Here is a 16,824-nt window from a genome sequence, read left to right as displayed (position 1 = left end):
AGGAAACTCAAAGAGTTTCATGCCGAGTATAGTAGAAACTATATAAAGTTCGGCGATTCCAAGCGTAAGCAAATAACTGGATACTGCAGCAACTGACCCTAAAGGTAGTGCAAGCTGAGGCAACTCGTGTCAAAGGTGGAGCAAGCTCCGATCACTATTCTTGATATTTACCCATAATGTGAACTTAGCTCCTAAGAGCTGTATTATTGTTCGACATTATGATACATTTCTGATTTAAACTGATTTAACTTAAACAAGTTATATGTCGCCGAATTGAAGCCTTTGGCTCTTCATATATCTAACAACATGTTATTATTATTATTATTACTACTGGCAACTCCAAGGAGACCTTAGACTCATAGAGGGAGGCCCTAAACATCATGTCCACACAACTATTCAACATTTTCACAGTATCTATCATACCTTGCCTTGAATGCATTCACTGTCATAGCACCCACAGCAGACTCTGGCAGCTTATTCCACTCATTTACCACTCTAAAAGTAAAGAACCCAGCTCTAACACCCTTACTAACCACACTCTTGTCCAGCTTCCATAGATGTCCCCTAGTCCTCCCACCACCAGTCCTGATCTCAAAATTATCCTCTGAGATCAGGACTGGTGGTGGTGGTGGTGTCTTTCCACATTCTAGGTTTTTTAATGGCTTTTTCTAATGATACATTTCTGATTGTGCTCTTTTTTTTAAATAAAAAAAAAGCATTTACACCAATGTCTTATTAACCTAAGTTATTATTTTTATGATTGTTACATTTAACTCGCACTATAGTAGACTTACTCACCTTCAGCAATTTGAATGTCTCAATCATATCTCCTCTTTTCCACCTATCAACCAATTTCTGCAACCCACAAATCTTCAACCTGTTGTCATAAGGTTCATTCCATAGACCTGCTATCATCTTGGTCACTCGCCTCTGGATCCTCTCAACCTCCTCCCCATTAAGAAGAAACCTAGGTGACCAAATCTGGGCACAGTAGTCGAGATGGGGTCTTATCAAGGCTCGATACAGAGGAACAATAACTTGCTTGTCTCTGCTCGTCAAAGTATTCTTCAGCAGCCAAGTGATTTGATAAGCTGATTTAGCCACATTTGCAATGTGCCCCCTAAACTTCATCTCCCTATCCACCAACATTCCCAAGTCCCTGCCGTCATCAATCTCCTGGAGTAGAGTTCCACCAATGTGGTATACTGCTGCTAACCTTTTCACCCCAAAATGCATTTAGGGTGAAATGCATTTTGGGGTGAAATTTTGTCATTTAATTGACTTACATTTTGTCACATTAAATTGACATCCATTCTCCTTAGCCCAGACCTCCAATCTATCCAAATCATCCTGCAAGATTTTGACATCTTCTGCATTCACTATTGCCCTACCCAACTTTGCATCATCAGCGAACAAATGAACTGTTCCTCTTAGATCCTTCCATATATCATTAATGAACAAATTAAACAGCAGTAGTCCAAGAACAGAACCCTGCAGCACACCACTAGTCACAGGCCATCTTTTGGACTCTACTCCTGAATAAACTACTCTCTGATATCTCTCTATCAACCACCCAGCCATCCATCTCACCAACCCTTTATCCATTCCCATATGTTGCAGTTTACGGATTAGAATTCCATGTGGTATCCTGTCAAAGGCCTTAGCCAGGTCCAGCAGTATCATTGTAAACCCATTACCCTTATCCAGTTCAGCTGTCACTGTGTTATAAAACTTGAGCAAGTTACTGATGCATGATCTACCCTTCACAAAGCCGTGCTGTCAACCATGCAGTACCTCATTTTCATCAGTCCATTCCTGTATTTTTCCGTTGACTACTTTCTCCAAGACCTTGACAACGACTTCTGATATGCTGATCGTTCGGTAATTTGCAACAGTAGTCTTGGATCCTCCTTTATGAAGTGGAACTATTTTCCCCTCTTTCCACACCTTCAGGACTAAACCAGACCCGAGACTCAGATTAAACAACATGGTCAAGGGCACTGGTAATTCTTTAGCCACCTCACGTAAGACCTGTGCCAGTATACCATCCAATCCCACAGATGTATTCACATTGGGATTCTGTAATAGATATTCACCTCCACTTCATTCACCACAATTCCCATATAAACTAATGGTTCCTTCATTCTTTCAATGTCACCACTTGGATGATATACTCTTGCAAAGTGCTCACTCAGTAATTCCACTATATCGACTGATTCAGTGACCTAGTTGCCATCGGCATTCCTTAAAATCATTCTGCCATGTACAGTTTTTCTTTTACTTGCAGCATATTGAAAGAACTGTTTGGATTCTCTTTAGCTTGCATAGCTAATTTCCTTTCATAATCCGCTTTTGCGTTTTTTACCACACTCGTTACCCTTCTGGCCTGCACTTTATACCGTTCGTGTGCCTGCAGGTCACCCCTTTCTTTAAATTCCCTCCACAGTTGTTTCTTTTTTTTTTTTTTTTTGCAGCTCAAGCTTAATGGTGTTATTCATCCATTAACCCCTACTTGTTTTACTATTCGGATTGTATACCTAGGGTCCGAATAGCCATAACCTCCTGTAAATGCTCCTTGACCACTTCCCATGCTCTATCAACATCCAGACCTTGCAGTTGTACATGCCATAGCACTGATCCAAGCAATCTCCTAAGCTTGTCATACTTGCCAGCATGGTAATTCCACATATACCCTGTCTTAATCGAAAATTCCACACCTTTAGCCAACTCCCAGGTCAAGACCTTATGATCACTCTCACCACTAGGCGGCAACATGGTCATATTCATTCCAGTCAAATTCTGAGATGCTATTACCAGGTCATGCACTCTCACACCCCTAATATTTTCAATTACATGCTGTCTCAGATAGTTATCTCTTAATGACTGAATAAAATCCAGTTCCTTCCTCACATGTGTCCTCTCCTCCTTCCAGTCAATATTACCATAGTTGAAATCCCCCATAATAATTACCCTCCTTCCACTGATTTCATCAATTTGTTTATGCATGCTATCTCCACCATCTATTCCATCACCTGGTCTGTAGCAGCACCCAACTGTATATTTTGTTCTGCTAGTCTCAATCTCACACCAAATAGCCTCAAATGAGCTCTTTTCACTGTCCTGCAATACAACTTCTATTCTCCTTGGCTGCAGTTCATCAGCTATCATCAATAACACTCCTCCGCCCATTTTATTCTCTCTGTCCCTCCTAAACACACTATAACCTGCACATTCTATCCCACTAACTGTATCATCTTCCGTCAGCCATGTTTCACTAATGCCAATAACCTGTGGCCAGGAAGAAGAGCCAACCAAGGCCAAAAATTCTTCTTTCTTGTTCCTATTACTCCTGGCATTAGTATACATAAAATGCAGTGATCCCTTTGTCCCATTCCTATCTTGATGCGTTATTCTAAATGTCCCATTCCCATTTTTTGTCCTTAGTACTGGCTCGGGTACATTATATACATTCTTACACTCAACTGTCTCACTAATGTTTGCATATCCACTCCCCCCTCCCTCCTTGATAGTTCTAGTTTCCCTGGTTCTGCACATCCATTTTCACTTCATTCAGCGACACTTTTTCCAGTCTCCGTACACCAAATCCATTCAAATGCAGGCCATCCATCTTGTATAAATCCTTTCGCCCATCAAACTCATTCCACACATCCACAAATTCCACACACACACTGTCTGCATAACTTGCGCATTAAGTCATTTGTGATTATGGCCCTCCTTCTAAACTCCTCTCTGTCATACTGCGGCAACTGACTCGCCATCCTAACTTTGTCACTCTTTTCTTTCGCTACCTTTAACAATACTTTCAAGTCCTCTCTCATAAAAAATTTATCTCCTTTCAATTCATTCGTACCTGCCACAACTATCAATTCTTTCACCCTCTGTTTTTGCACTCTAATACTCACTTTCATCCTTAAATTTTGCACCCAGTAAGTACGATTTATTTAAACTCTCGTCTATCACACCTCTTACTAACGAGTCACCACACAACACTCTTTCCTTCATTTCTGAAACTCTCCCACTCTTATGCTTATTTTTCCTTTCAAACACTTGTTTATTTCCGTTAGCCGAGGCACTCTGGAAAGAGTTTAACAGGCACTCCAACTGCCGCTTCGCACTGTGTATTACTCTGCATAACCATGCGATCTCACTCCTTACAACTAATTCCTCAATTTTTTCATCATTTAAACCATTTTCTCTCTTTGTATGGTTACTTTCACTCTCTCTTTGATCACCGCATATCTTGCACATCTTGCACATATATCAAGATATATATGCAAGAAGAATAATTGTTATGGGAGATTTTAACTACAGCAGTATAAATTAGGGAGAGGAAGATGCATGTAGCAATAAGGGAATGGAATTTTTAGAATTCTTGAGGGATAAATATCTTAGGCAACATGTAATAGAGGGAACAAGAGGTTCAAGAGTTTTGGATTTGGTCATAGCATCAGAAGAGCTGATAATAAGTGAGATGACATCTCTCCCACAAGTTGGAGAGAGTGACCATGTGGTTTTGACTTGGAAGATGAATAGATATGCAGGAGTATCAAAGAGACAGGAATATATGTGGAATTATAAGGCAGGTGATTACAATAGTCTTACATCAACTTGGGGAAGTTTCATGGAGGGAGGAATTAGAAGGCTGGGATATCATTAGTGCTTGGGAAATTGTGAAGTAATAATTGATGGCAGCAATAGTAAGCTGTATTCCACAAGTGAAGAAGAGGACACAATTTGGTGTAAAGTGGATGACAAACAATATTAAACAGGAGCTGCATATGAAAAAGAGGCTATGGAAGACATATAAGGAGACAGGTGAAGAGCAGATGCATGAAGAATATAAGACACAGGCCAGGAGAGTGACTAGTATGGTAAGGAAGGCAAAACTGGAATATGAAAAGAGATTGGCCCTAAGATCCAAAGAAAATCCTAGGGAATTTAGCTATGTGGCCAGTAGGAGGAGAAATGATTGTGGAAGAATGACATTGTGGGATAAAAATGGGAATAGAGTGACTGATGCAGAGGACATAGTGGAATTGTTCAATGAACACTTTATTGGTGTATTTCATCCTGGAGGAGTAAATTTTAATACTAGAGGGATAGGGCAGGTTCAAGGTTTAGAGGTGCAGGAGGAGAACGTGTTCCAAATACTGAGTACACTGGATGTCAGTAAAGCTGTGGGACTGGATGGTATTTCACCAAGAGTTTTGAGAGAATGTGCTAAGGAACTGACAGTTCCTTTGACCTGGCTTTTCAGTGAAAGTCTGGCTACAGGAAAGGTGCCTAGGGAATGGAAAGAAGGTAAGATAATGCCATTGCATAAGAGTGGTAGCAGACTGGAAGTGTCTAATTATAGGCCAGTTTGTGTGTCATCAGTAGTTAAGATCTTGGAGAAATTAGTTAGAGATTGTATACAACATTGGGCAGATGAGGGTAATGTTATCTGTGAGAGTCAACATGGATTTGTGAAGGGGTGCTCTTGTTTTAGTAATATGCTAGTCTTTTATAATAAAGTTACAAGAGCAGTAGATGAGGGAAAGGCATATACTGCCATTTTCTTGGATTTAGCGAAGGCATTTGACAGGGTGCCACATGATAAGCTGATATTTAAGTTGCAGCACATAGGTTTGGATGTCAGGTTGGACAACTGGATTTAGGTTTGGCTGTCTGATAGGTATCAGAGAGTTGTGTATGGTGGGGCAGTTTCAAGGAGGCAGAGGGCTACAAGTGGGGGTCCCACAGGGCTCAGTGCTGGGACCTATATTGTTTAATCCTTATATCAATGGCATTGTCAGTGGATTACAGGGGGATGTTCAGTTACAGGTGGGGGTCCCACCGGGCTCAGTACTGGGACCTATATTGTTTAACCTTTATATCAATGACATTGTCAGTGGGTTGCAGGGGGATGTTCAGTTGTTTGCAGATGATATGAAGCTGGGAAGGATTATTAGTAATAGTGCAGATGTTGTAGTCATGCAAGAGGATTTGAATAAACTAGACAGATGGGCAAATGAATAGGGGAAGTGTCGGTTTAATGCAGCAAAATGTAAGGTTTTGAGGTTTGGGACACATCGATGGGATGCTGCATACTCTATTGAAGGAGGTAGTATACTGGAGGAAGTAGGGGAGCCAAGAGATCTGGGGTTGATAATTGATAGAAACCTGAAATTCAAGGGACATATTGCAGAGGTGGTGAAGGTAACACAAAGGATTGCTGCAATAATGAGAAGGATGCTGACCTGCATAGATAAAAGAGTTATCATTCCGTTATATAAGACCCTGATCAGACCACACTTAGACTATTGTTCTCAGATTTGGTCCCCAGGATTTGAAGGGGATAAATTAATTTTGGAAAGGGTAGAGAGGCGGATAACAAAGGCAGTTTCAGGACTGTACAATGTTAGTTATAAGGATCGGCTGAGGGAATTTGGGCTGCCGAGTTTGGTTAATAGGAGAAGGAAAGGTGATATGATTGAGACTTTTAAACTGTTGAGAGGTAGTTATAGGGCTGACACTGGGTAGTTCTTTTGCTTGGTTGAACAGCAGGAAGGAGTGATGACAAGGGGCCATCCCTGGAAGTTACGAAAGGAAACTGTGAGCAAGACGGTGAGGAGTGGTTTCCTTGCATGGAGGGTGTTTGAACCGTGGAATGCATTGCCTGATAGAGTGGTGAGAGCGAGAACGGTCAATGAGTTTAAGGAGTGGTATGATAGAATTTGTGTTTCCTGGGAGGGACTTCCCATGTTGAGTCTTGATAGACTTGTGTTTCCTAGGAAGGACCTCCCGCAATGAGTCTTTTGACTCCTTGGAAGCCTAAATAATAATATAATATATGCATAATAGTAACACATGTTGAGGATGTTTTGTGGGGTAGGTGTGTATGGTGGAGTATTTCTTAAGGTAGGGATCAGGCAGGCATGTGGATGGATATATTTTTTGAGGTGGAAGAAAGGGTGAGTATGTTTCTTGAGGTGGAAGGTAGGGTGGGTGAGTGTTTCAGAGATTTTAAAGCAGGATTGGTGGGTGGGTGGGTGGGTGGGTGGGTGGGTATTTCTAAGGGCAGTAGAGTGGGTGTGTTTATTTGAGGTAGGGAAGCTGGGGGTACATTAGGTTAGCTCTCCAAGTTAGCAGGTCAAAGGTGTTTGGTTCGTGGTGTCCACGTTTCTGGTTTTTTCATGTCATTTTTGGATGTTTGTTGTTTGTGTTGGAGTGATGATTTGTTTATTTTACTGATTTTAAATAGTCATCCATTACACCCACCCTCAAAAAAGCACACTTCCATACACACCTGTCTCCACAAAATTCCTCTCCCTCCACCTACCTCACTTCAAAAAAATACACTAACATACAACACCAATCATAAAAAATGAACTCTATTTCCTAATTTATTGCACACACATAAACTGTAAAAATTAAAATAAATATACCACAACAACAAATAAGAACACAAAGTGTTACGAATCCACTTCAAGAAACTCTACTAAGAAAAAGCATGTAAAAAAGTAACTTAAAGCAACTTCAGCAAAAGAAAATTATCCACATAAGTGTTTCTATTCTTCATTCTGGCAGTGCACTGGTGACACAACCAATGCACTGCCTATGGATATCATTTAGTTTTGCTTTACGGCTCTGCAATTGGAAAGCAGGCTGGAGTAATATACTTTTATCCCTCATGCTCTTCAGCAGTACATTCAACTTTCCCACACTCCTCCTCCTAGTAAAAGCAATAATCCCTTGATCTCACCATCTTTATACAATTTCCAGAAGTGGCTGCTTTTTTTTACACCCCCCCCCTCTCATCTTCCTGTTTTATTGAACAGTTTATCATCATCATCATCATCAAATTCCTGATATGTACCTTCAAGGGGTGTACAGGATATGATAGTACTACATGAAAAATTTACATCATTACTAACTTCCTATCTACAATTTTCCTCCAAATCATTCTGTTACTTGGCAAGACTCCAATATTATCGTTATCAGATCTTATATTTTTATCGTGTAAGGCACATTGTAACGTATCAATCAACCTATATCTTGGTCTTCCTCTGGGTCGTTTTCCTGCCAGCCTGGCAGAGAACACTTGTTTTGCTAATCTTTCCTCGCCCATTCTGTTTAAGTGACCATACCACCTGAGATTAGCTCTGCTAACGTATCCTGAATGCTGGCAATGTCGTTCTTTCCTAATATCCTCATTTTTAATATGATATTGCGATTGATGCCATCTGTTCACGCCTCTAATCTTTCTCAGAACTCTCATATCTGTGGTCTCTAGTCTTTGGTCAAGTGTTTTACTTCTGACCCAGCTCTCCGATCCATAAGTTAAAACTGGTTTATATATAGCTAATTTAGTGTTCTGACTAATTTCTCTCTTATTCCATATGAATTTATTCAATTGACTTCCCACCAAACAGACAACAGAATCAACAGCTTTGTTGATTCTGTTGTCTGTTTCCATATTTAATTTACCATCTTCACTAAAAATCGTGCCTAAGTAGCAGAAATGTTTTACTTGTTCGACAGGTTCCCCGTTTACAACACAGCTGACATTTTCAACAATTCTACCTATTTTCATTGTCTTTGTCTTTGTAATTACTCCATACTTCAAGGATATCTTTTTCTCCTGTTTTTATGTCACCTTTATCATCTCTAAATCATTTTACAGAACTCTTTCCTCCATTTCTAAGCTTCTTCAATAACCTCCAGAATATCTTACCACCTTCTTGATATTTATTTTCTGTGTTCTTGCCAAAGTCATCCCATGACTTTTGTTTAGCTAGTTTTACACAGTGTTTCGCTTTCTTACATTTGTCTCTGTATTCTCTAAGAGCAAAAGCTGACTTATTTGCCAGGAACTTTTGATATGCTTTCTTCTTTTCCTTCACTGCCTCTTTAACTTCCTGTGTCCACAATGGAGTTCTGATTTTTCTATCCTTGCAGACAACTTCACCACATGCCTCTCTGGCTGAATCAATCAGGATTTTCTTCAAGGCTTGCCACTGAATCTCCAAGGTTTGGTTCCTGTTCTCAAACTCTTTCATTTTTTCTTCAATAATCTTTGTGTATTTTAGTCTACAGTTCACATCTGAGAGCTGCTCAAGTTTTATTTGCTTTAAAGCTTTCTTACATGTTATTCTTTTCAATATGAAATTCAGTTTTATCCTGCTGAAGACTAAATAGTGATCGCTTCCAATTTCAAATCCTCCGTACACTCTGGTGTCCTGCACCAGGGAGAAAACATCACTATCAACAATAACATAGTCAATGAGACTTTCCTTATTCCTTGCCTCTTCTCTCCATGTGAATTTGTGCACATTTTTATGTTGGAACATGGTGTTAATAACCAGTCCATGTCCTGAGCAGAAATCCCACAGGTATTTGCCATTATTATTAGCTTTGCTCTTTTATCCAAATTTTCCCAAAATATTTTTGTATGTCCGACAATCATTTCTAGTCTGCTATTTAGATCCCCAACAAGGACCAACTTTTCCTTTTTCATTGTGTCAGTTGCTTTTTCTAAAACATCAAAAAATTCCTCCACTTCTACCTTAGTAGAACCTTCTGTGGGACCATAGCACAAATTAGTCTCATTGTCCAATTCCCCATTTTGATATTTGCCCACATCACTCTACTTGAGACTTTCTGCCATTCAAGAAAATTTGCCTTGTATTTTGTGTTGAATACTATGGCTACTCCTTCTTTTCCTTGATTGTTATTTTCTGAATATAACATTTTGTATTTATTGCTGAGAATGATCTCACCAGTTTTTGCCTTTTTTGTTTCAGTCATCCCTATTATGTCGATCTGGTACTTATCTAATTCCTCAGCTAGCTCCATTTCTTTGCCATTCAGGCTTCTTATGTTGATAGTACTGATCTTTAACCCTGGCGATGTTGAGTTGGGGTATGCTTTCAGATTTGTTCCAGTAGCTGACTTTTTTGCTGTTCGCCCTGATTCCCTGTGAAAACAACAGGGGCATTGTTTAACTGGGCGACGCCCAAGCCAGCATGAAATTTTGTCATGTTGTACCATCATTTTGTATATTGGTTTAAGCCAATAAGAATACAATTTGGTCGGCTAAATCCCAAATTTCCAGCCCATCCTCGTTTGTTCAGTATCCAGGTAGATACCCAACAGGGTGCACCACGAGAAGGTGAGGATTGGACATTAGGTCAGAAAACCTGGTCGGTTCTCCGCATTCCTTTAAAGGCTATGTGGAAGTCTCCTCTCAGTTATACAGCCTTGACCCTTCAGCACCCCTGAACAGTTTCTTCTGTTTGATAATTTAGTTCTATATTAAACTGGTATAAATCCTTCAGGAGCTCATACATTTCTGTCACATCATCCCTGCTTTTTTTTACTACCAAACACCACAAATGGTATTTCTCCAAACTGTTGTCATATTTAACATTCCAGAGATCTAGTACCAGAAGACCACTCTACATCTTCATTCCTTAGAACAGTAACTGTTCAGAGTAACTAAGGTAATCAGTGCATATTATTCCTGGTGTGGATTGTTTGATTTCTTGTATAGTAAAAATGGTAAAATTAAATTATCTATGCCTATTCATGTCCTTTCATCATTGTCATAATTGGTTGTGTTGTCCTCATAATTCTTGAAATATAGCTTCTAAATTTTATTTCATTATCCACCATTGTCCTCATGTTCCTTATCTCCACTATTTCCTTTGACGTATCCCCATCGGTTGAATATCCAACATGTATTAATGTTGTGTATTCAGTTGATTCAATTGCATTCAACCCTTACAAATTGTAACATCTGATGTGGTGAACATTCATCTGCCTGCAGAGACTGCTTATATAAATCCTCTTCTGGAGGATGACAACATCAGCCTCAATCCTCTTGGCAGTCCCTATGTTATATGGGGACTGATTATCTCCCCATTACATCTCTCCCATTCATATAAGTTAAACAATAATAGTTCTAACAGTCAGTCTCCTATCTCATTTGGTGTTGTGTCTTCACTCTCACTCTATCCATTTCCATCTGATGGGAGATGAATTTCATCACCTGCTGTGAGACCACTGCCCTGCTTATTTGAATATTGAAGTGGTAGGGTTTCTGGATTATGTAAAAGAAAAAAGAAATAAATAAAAATACAAAAAATTGTATAAAATGTTTTGTATTTCTATGGTACTAATATGCTCAAACGTTCATGGGTGGGAATCACATTAAAAAATTCTACCTTAATTTAAATACTTAACCATTGCATGTTATATGTCAAAAACTTTTTTGCAGAGTATAGCTGTCACTATATATGCATTCCTATTGTCTAATGCACATGCCAGTGGTGTCGCATTCCCCATAATCGTTGGGTGTGCTGTTGTGTGGTGGCTTATGCAACCCACACTACAAAATTGACGTTAATTTGACTGCATTTTTATGAATGTATGAAAGTTTTAAGAGTGTATAGTGCAACAGCATGCATCTTACTCGGTCCAATGCAATTAATTGTAGGATAACTTTGAATACTTTAATTTATCAATTAATTGTAACCAAATCTGCATAGAGTATGGTAATAATGTGTTCTTTTAAGATATATTGGTAAACAATAATGAAGGAATAACACCTACAGTGAATGATGACAAAATGGTGGCATAACAAGATCTGTACATTGAACAATGCAAAAATGAAATGTAATTAATGGTATCAATTTTTTCGAGATTGGTTGATTTTTAGAGTGCATCATGTATAGTTGGCAGAGTGTGGAGAATGTTTTTGTAGAGAGACTGAACAGGAAATGAGAAAAGGTATGGGTTTGTGAAAGTGTGATATTTTGTAGGACTATGAGTTATTAGTAAATGCAAAACTGACTGATGGAATGAAAGTGAGTCACTAATCCACTATCGTGTGATAATATACAGTATAAATATATTTTCTCATATTATACTTATATAGGTTATGTTTGTTTATCATGTTGTTAGTCACCATCACATGGGAGGTAGGGTTAACAATAGTTTCTGTAAACAGAAACTGTTGTTAACAGAAACAGATGTTTTTGCATGATAAGGCTACACTTAGTTTTGTAACACTAGTGCGACTCACAGACACGCATAGCGAATAACTTATATAATTTTTTTTTTTAAATAACGAAACCTGTGGTGTGATCATAATTAAAAGAAACACACGTATTAACCACAGTGAAAATTATTTAATTGTACAGGGTGTTCGGGATAAATTTGACAGTTTCGTAAGGAAAAAGAAAATCTTCTTTGTATCTATTAAATTTAATGAATTGACAAAAAAACATTACAGGCAGAGTTAATTACAATACTATCAACAAGATTTACTCAAAATAACCACCATTAGCATCGATCACAGCTTCAATTCTGCTTCGGAACCTCGAACAAGCTGATGCTACAGTCTCCCTGGGAAGGGCCGCAAAAACTGTTTTAATTTTATCCATTAACTGGGCTTTTGTATTACTGGAAGTGCGATTGGTGTCTTTTTCAACTGCGCCCCATACAAAATAATCCATGGGGTTAAGGTCTGGGGAGTTTGGAGGCCAAACATTTGGACTGGTGAAGTCGTAGAAATTTTCAGACAACCATTTTTGACTTTTCCCAGAGGTGTGGCAAGGGGCCGAATCCTGCTGCCATACATACGGCCTACCATTGGCTACCCTTGTTATCCAGGGCTTGACTACAGTTAGCAACTCCACGAACAAAGCCCGAATTCCAATGCCAGGGTTCTTCAACACCTGTTCCTGCAGATTTGCGAGGAATTCTGCTGTACGAACGCAATCAGATCGTCTGCTAGGGATCTTTCTTCTTGCTACATCCTCGTAGTCACCATTGCAAGTCTCTAGTTCATGCCTGATTGTTTTTACTGTATTCAGGGAGCATTGGGCAGCAGTCGTAATATCCTTATTTTGATGGCGGGCACGAATCATCATGATACAAGTTATTCTCTTCCATGATTCAGGTGGGTTCCAGCTATCCATCCTTTCTGACATCTTGTATATGAATGAAGAAGGGTCCAAACTTTTAAATGAAGAGAAGTGTGTGTTAATACATGTAACTTACGGAAAAATATAATTAATTATAAATATGTCAAATTTATCCCGAACACTCTGTATATATATATATATATTTTTTTTTTTTTTTTGAAGAATAAATATTTAATGACTTAAACCGAGATAAAATATGAAGTTTTAATGAAAATAATACAACTACTTTCAGCCTTTTACAGCCTTCTTCAGGTATCCACTAAAGGTAGAACATAGTGATAAAAATTGAAGTTACAAAAATTGTATTGCAAAAAATGCAATACATAATTGACACAAAAACGTTGTATTTTTCAAGTTGTTCTATCTAACGCGCTATTGTTTGTTGCATGCGAGCTTGCAATTCTCATGAACGCCAGTATTGAACAACTGCAGCATGGCTATCAAGGATGTTGTAACTCAAATTGCTGTTCAGATGTTCAGGATTAAGGAGGATTTCCCTGGACTCCACGATTTTCCTTTCAAACTCATCATTGCAGCGAAAAATGTGTACGGATTTATCCCAGCAAACTGAGTGACTCTGTAGATCATCATGAGGATTGTTTGAGAAAAGAACATGACTGGATAGGGCAGATGCATGTAATATTTTATAGGAGATGTCTCTCTTATGCTCCTCTATACGAAGTTCAACAGATTTGTTAGTCTGTTCAAAATAAGGAATATTACAATCGCTCCACAAATTTGTAAACACCTGGATATTTGAGGTTGTGATGAATAGGCTTCGGATGGCTTATATATATATATATATATATATATATATATATATATATATATATATATATATATTGTGAAAAGAGTTGAATGACTTAAACCGAGAGTTAGGTAAAATGATAACAAAGTAAATCTTATCAGAAAATTTGAAACATTAAAAAGAGTACAAAATAATAGGAACTTCTGAAAACCACACATCAGCTTTGACAAAGTCGTAATTAACAAATCTTCTCACATACGTTCAGACGAAGAAAAACGCATCCTTAGTAGAGGTCTAAATTTTTATTTCTTCTCCGAAATTTATCCCAAAAGAATCACTCCTTACCAAAATAGAAAAAGCTACTTCATTCCTCCCTTCACAAGATGCAAAACGTCTGCGTATTGAATCCATCTTTATTACTAATAATGCAAATCCCCCGCAGATTACATTTCTTCGACAGAATGCAAAGCAATTAAGAGTTTAAAAAATAACAGAGATATAATTATTCTTCCCGCAGACAAAGGCAATGCAACAGTTATCCTCAATTCTGATGATTACCAAAATAAGATGCTGGAATTACTGCAAAGTGATACCTACTCAATACTTGAGAGAGAGAGAGATCCAACTCGAGAACTTCAAAATCGTACCAACAACTTATTGAAAACTACCACTGAACTATCTCGAAACGTTCGCCTGTCTCTACGCTCTCTCCGTCTCTTATTCCGCGCATATATGGAGTTCCAAAAATCCATAAGGAAAACATCCCACTCCCATTGTGGAAGGTATTGATTCTCCAACGTACAAATTTTCGTAACATCTTGCAAAATACCTCAAATGTTTTTCAGGCAAGTCCTCATCCTTCATCAATAACACGGCGGACTTTGTTTCATACATTAAGGATGTGACAGTTAATAAAGATGAAATCATGGCTAGCTTCGACATAATTTCCTTGTTCACTAATATTCCAACAAACGAAGTCATAATATTACTCAAGGACAAGTTATCCAAAAAAATGTTAGCCCATTGCATCAAGTCCGGTTACTTTAGATTCCAAGATACTATATACGAGCAGAATCATGGTCTGGCGATGGGTAATCCTTTATCCAGTGTTCTTGCAAATATTTACTTTGCGGATTTTGAAGCCAAGGCTATCTCTTCCTTTGGTTTAACACCTATGGTTTGGAAACTTATGTGGATGACGTTTTCCTCATTTGGAGCCATGGACATGATTCCCTAATGGATTTCCTGGAACATCTCAGTAGTCGACATCCAAGTATAAAGTTCACAGCAGAGCTTGAAACTGATAGTTCCCTGCCTTTTCTAGATGTAAAACTGACCCGCTCTTCTGGTAAACTTAAAATTTCGATGTATAGAAAGCCTACCCATACCAACAGATATCTTCATAGTCAGTCCCATCACTTCCCTCCCCAAAAACTTTGGAATAATTTCTACCTTGGGACATAGAGCTCGCTCTCTTCTTGATGACCCAAATGAACTTCAAAAAGAAATCAACTATTTCAAAACTACTTTCGCACTTAACGGATATTATAAAAGAATTATTGAAAAATTCCTTCTTAAGCTTCCTAGTCATCACACAGAAGAAATAAATACATTTAAAGGCAATATATCTATTCCTTACATAAGTTCAGTTTCACAAAAATTAGCCAAGGTTCTAAGAAAATGCAATATCAGAACTTTGTGCACTCGACTTCCAAAAATCCGCTCCTTAATAAGCCACCCAAAACCATGTCATCATCATCTTAAATTTCCTGGTATGTACAAAATTTGGTGTGATTGTGATATTCCTTATTTTGGCCAGACAGATAAATCTATTGAATTACGCATGGAGGAACACATGAGGGACATTGCTTACAAGAGACAGCGAGCCAGTGCTTTATCGAGCCATATCCTTTTCTCGGCTAATCCTGATGATGAAACCCCAAGTCATACAGTCCGCTGGGACAGATCTACTAACATCTTTCATTGCCATGATGAATTGGAGAGAAAAATCGTAGAATCTAGTGAAATCATCCTCAACCCTCAACTGTACTGATGATATCAAGATACTTAGGATGAAATATTTACAATTAAATAATTTTCACTGTGGTTAATACGTGTGTTTCTTTTAACTTATATAATTTCTTATACTTCTCTATTTGAACAAATCTGTTGATGTATCATTCATCCTTATTTCCTTTCTATATGCCAGATTTTTAATCACTAGTATTGGAATCTGCTTGGAACTATGAACATAGTGAATATTAATTTCAGCTAGTGTAAGATATGCAAAATACAATTTCTTGTAGAGTGGCGATTGCTCAAAAGTTCTAGTTCATGCTTCTAATTTCTCATAGGCTGTATGGAACATGTTGGCCTCCAAATAATCCTTAGATCTTTAACTGTCTAATGAAGAATTTGAATTTCTGTAATATTGATTGTGAGTGACCTTACCATGTTTATTCATTTGTTTAATAGCATTATAGAAAAATATTTCATGATTATAACAAAATATTGTTTATTTTATGAAGGTTGGAGAGCTCTTACAAGAAGAATTACTTATAGGTATACAAGAAAGGTATAGCATTAATGATGAAAATGGATTAGTAGAAGCATGGGATCATATTCAATTAGAGGTAAAGGTTACATTTTTTTTATTATGTATTTGTAATTTAGCATTATCTAAACCAGGCGACATTCAGGGTCTAGGACAGATAGTAAAATTTCAATATATATGTGGACTATACTTTGCTCACCTAGTCGGCTGGGTGGATAGCATTACTGATGTCTATCTCACCAAGCTGTGGATTAAAATCTTTCTCTCACATAAGATGTTAGGCAGATGATTTTCATTATTTGGTGAGAGACTGCCACCTACTTATTGGGAGTGTGAGGCAACTTTAAAAAAGTTCCATGTCTGGTTTCTAGAGCAAGAGTCCCAGATGATGTAACTCTTGTACGGCACCATTGATATAGTATACAGCCTTATATTTCTGCACTCCAAAATGCAACACCTTGCACTTATTGATATTAAAGCTACAACCCCACTCTTTTGTCCAAGTAAAAAGTCTATTCAAATCTTCTCGA

At 38.1% G+C, this 16,824-nt stretch overlaps 1 protein-coding gene across 1 annotated transcript in view; it reads left to right on the top strand.

The window, feature by feature from the left end:
* The window catches only part of LOC150092824 (tetraspanin-4-like), a 108,199-nt gene that overhangs the window by 67,533 nt on the left and 23,842 nt on the right, over positions 1 to 16,824 (top strand). Inside the window, exon 4 of the mRNA XM_090414292.1 lies at positions 16,269 to 16,373. Coding sequence (XP_090270418.1) covers positions 16,269 to 16,373 — 105 coding nt within the window. The remainder of the gene's footprint in view (positions 1 to 16,268; positions 16,374 to 16,824) is intronic.

The sequence above is a fragment of the Typopeltis vanoorti genome, chromosome 25 (genome assembly GCF_054136105.1).
Source record: "Typopeltis vanoorti isolate ZY-2024b chromosome 25, IOZ_Tvanoo_1.0, whole genome shotgun sequence".
NCBI classification, from domain to species: domain Eukaryota; kingdom Metazoa; phylum Arthropoda; class Arachnida; order Uropygi; family Thelyphonidae; genus Typopeltis; species Typopeltis vanoorti.
Note: the sequence above shows the minus strand (reverse complement) of the source record. Positions and strands in the feature narration are given on the sequence as shown.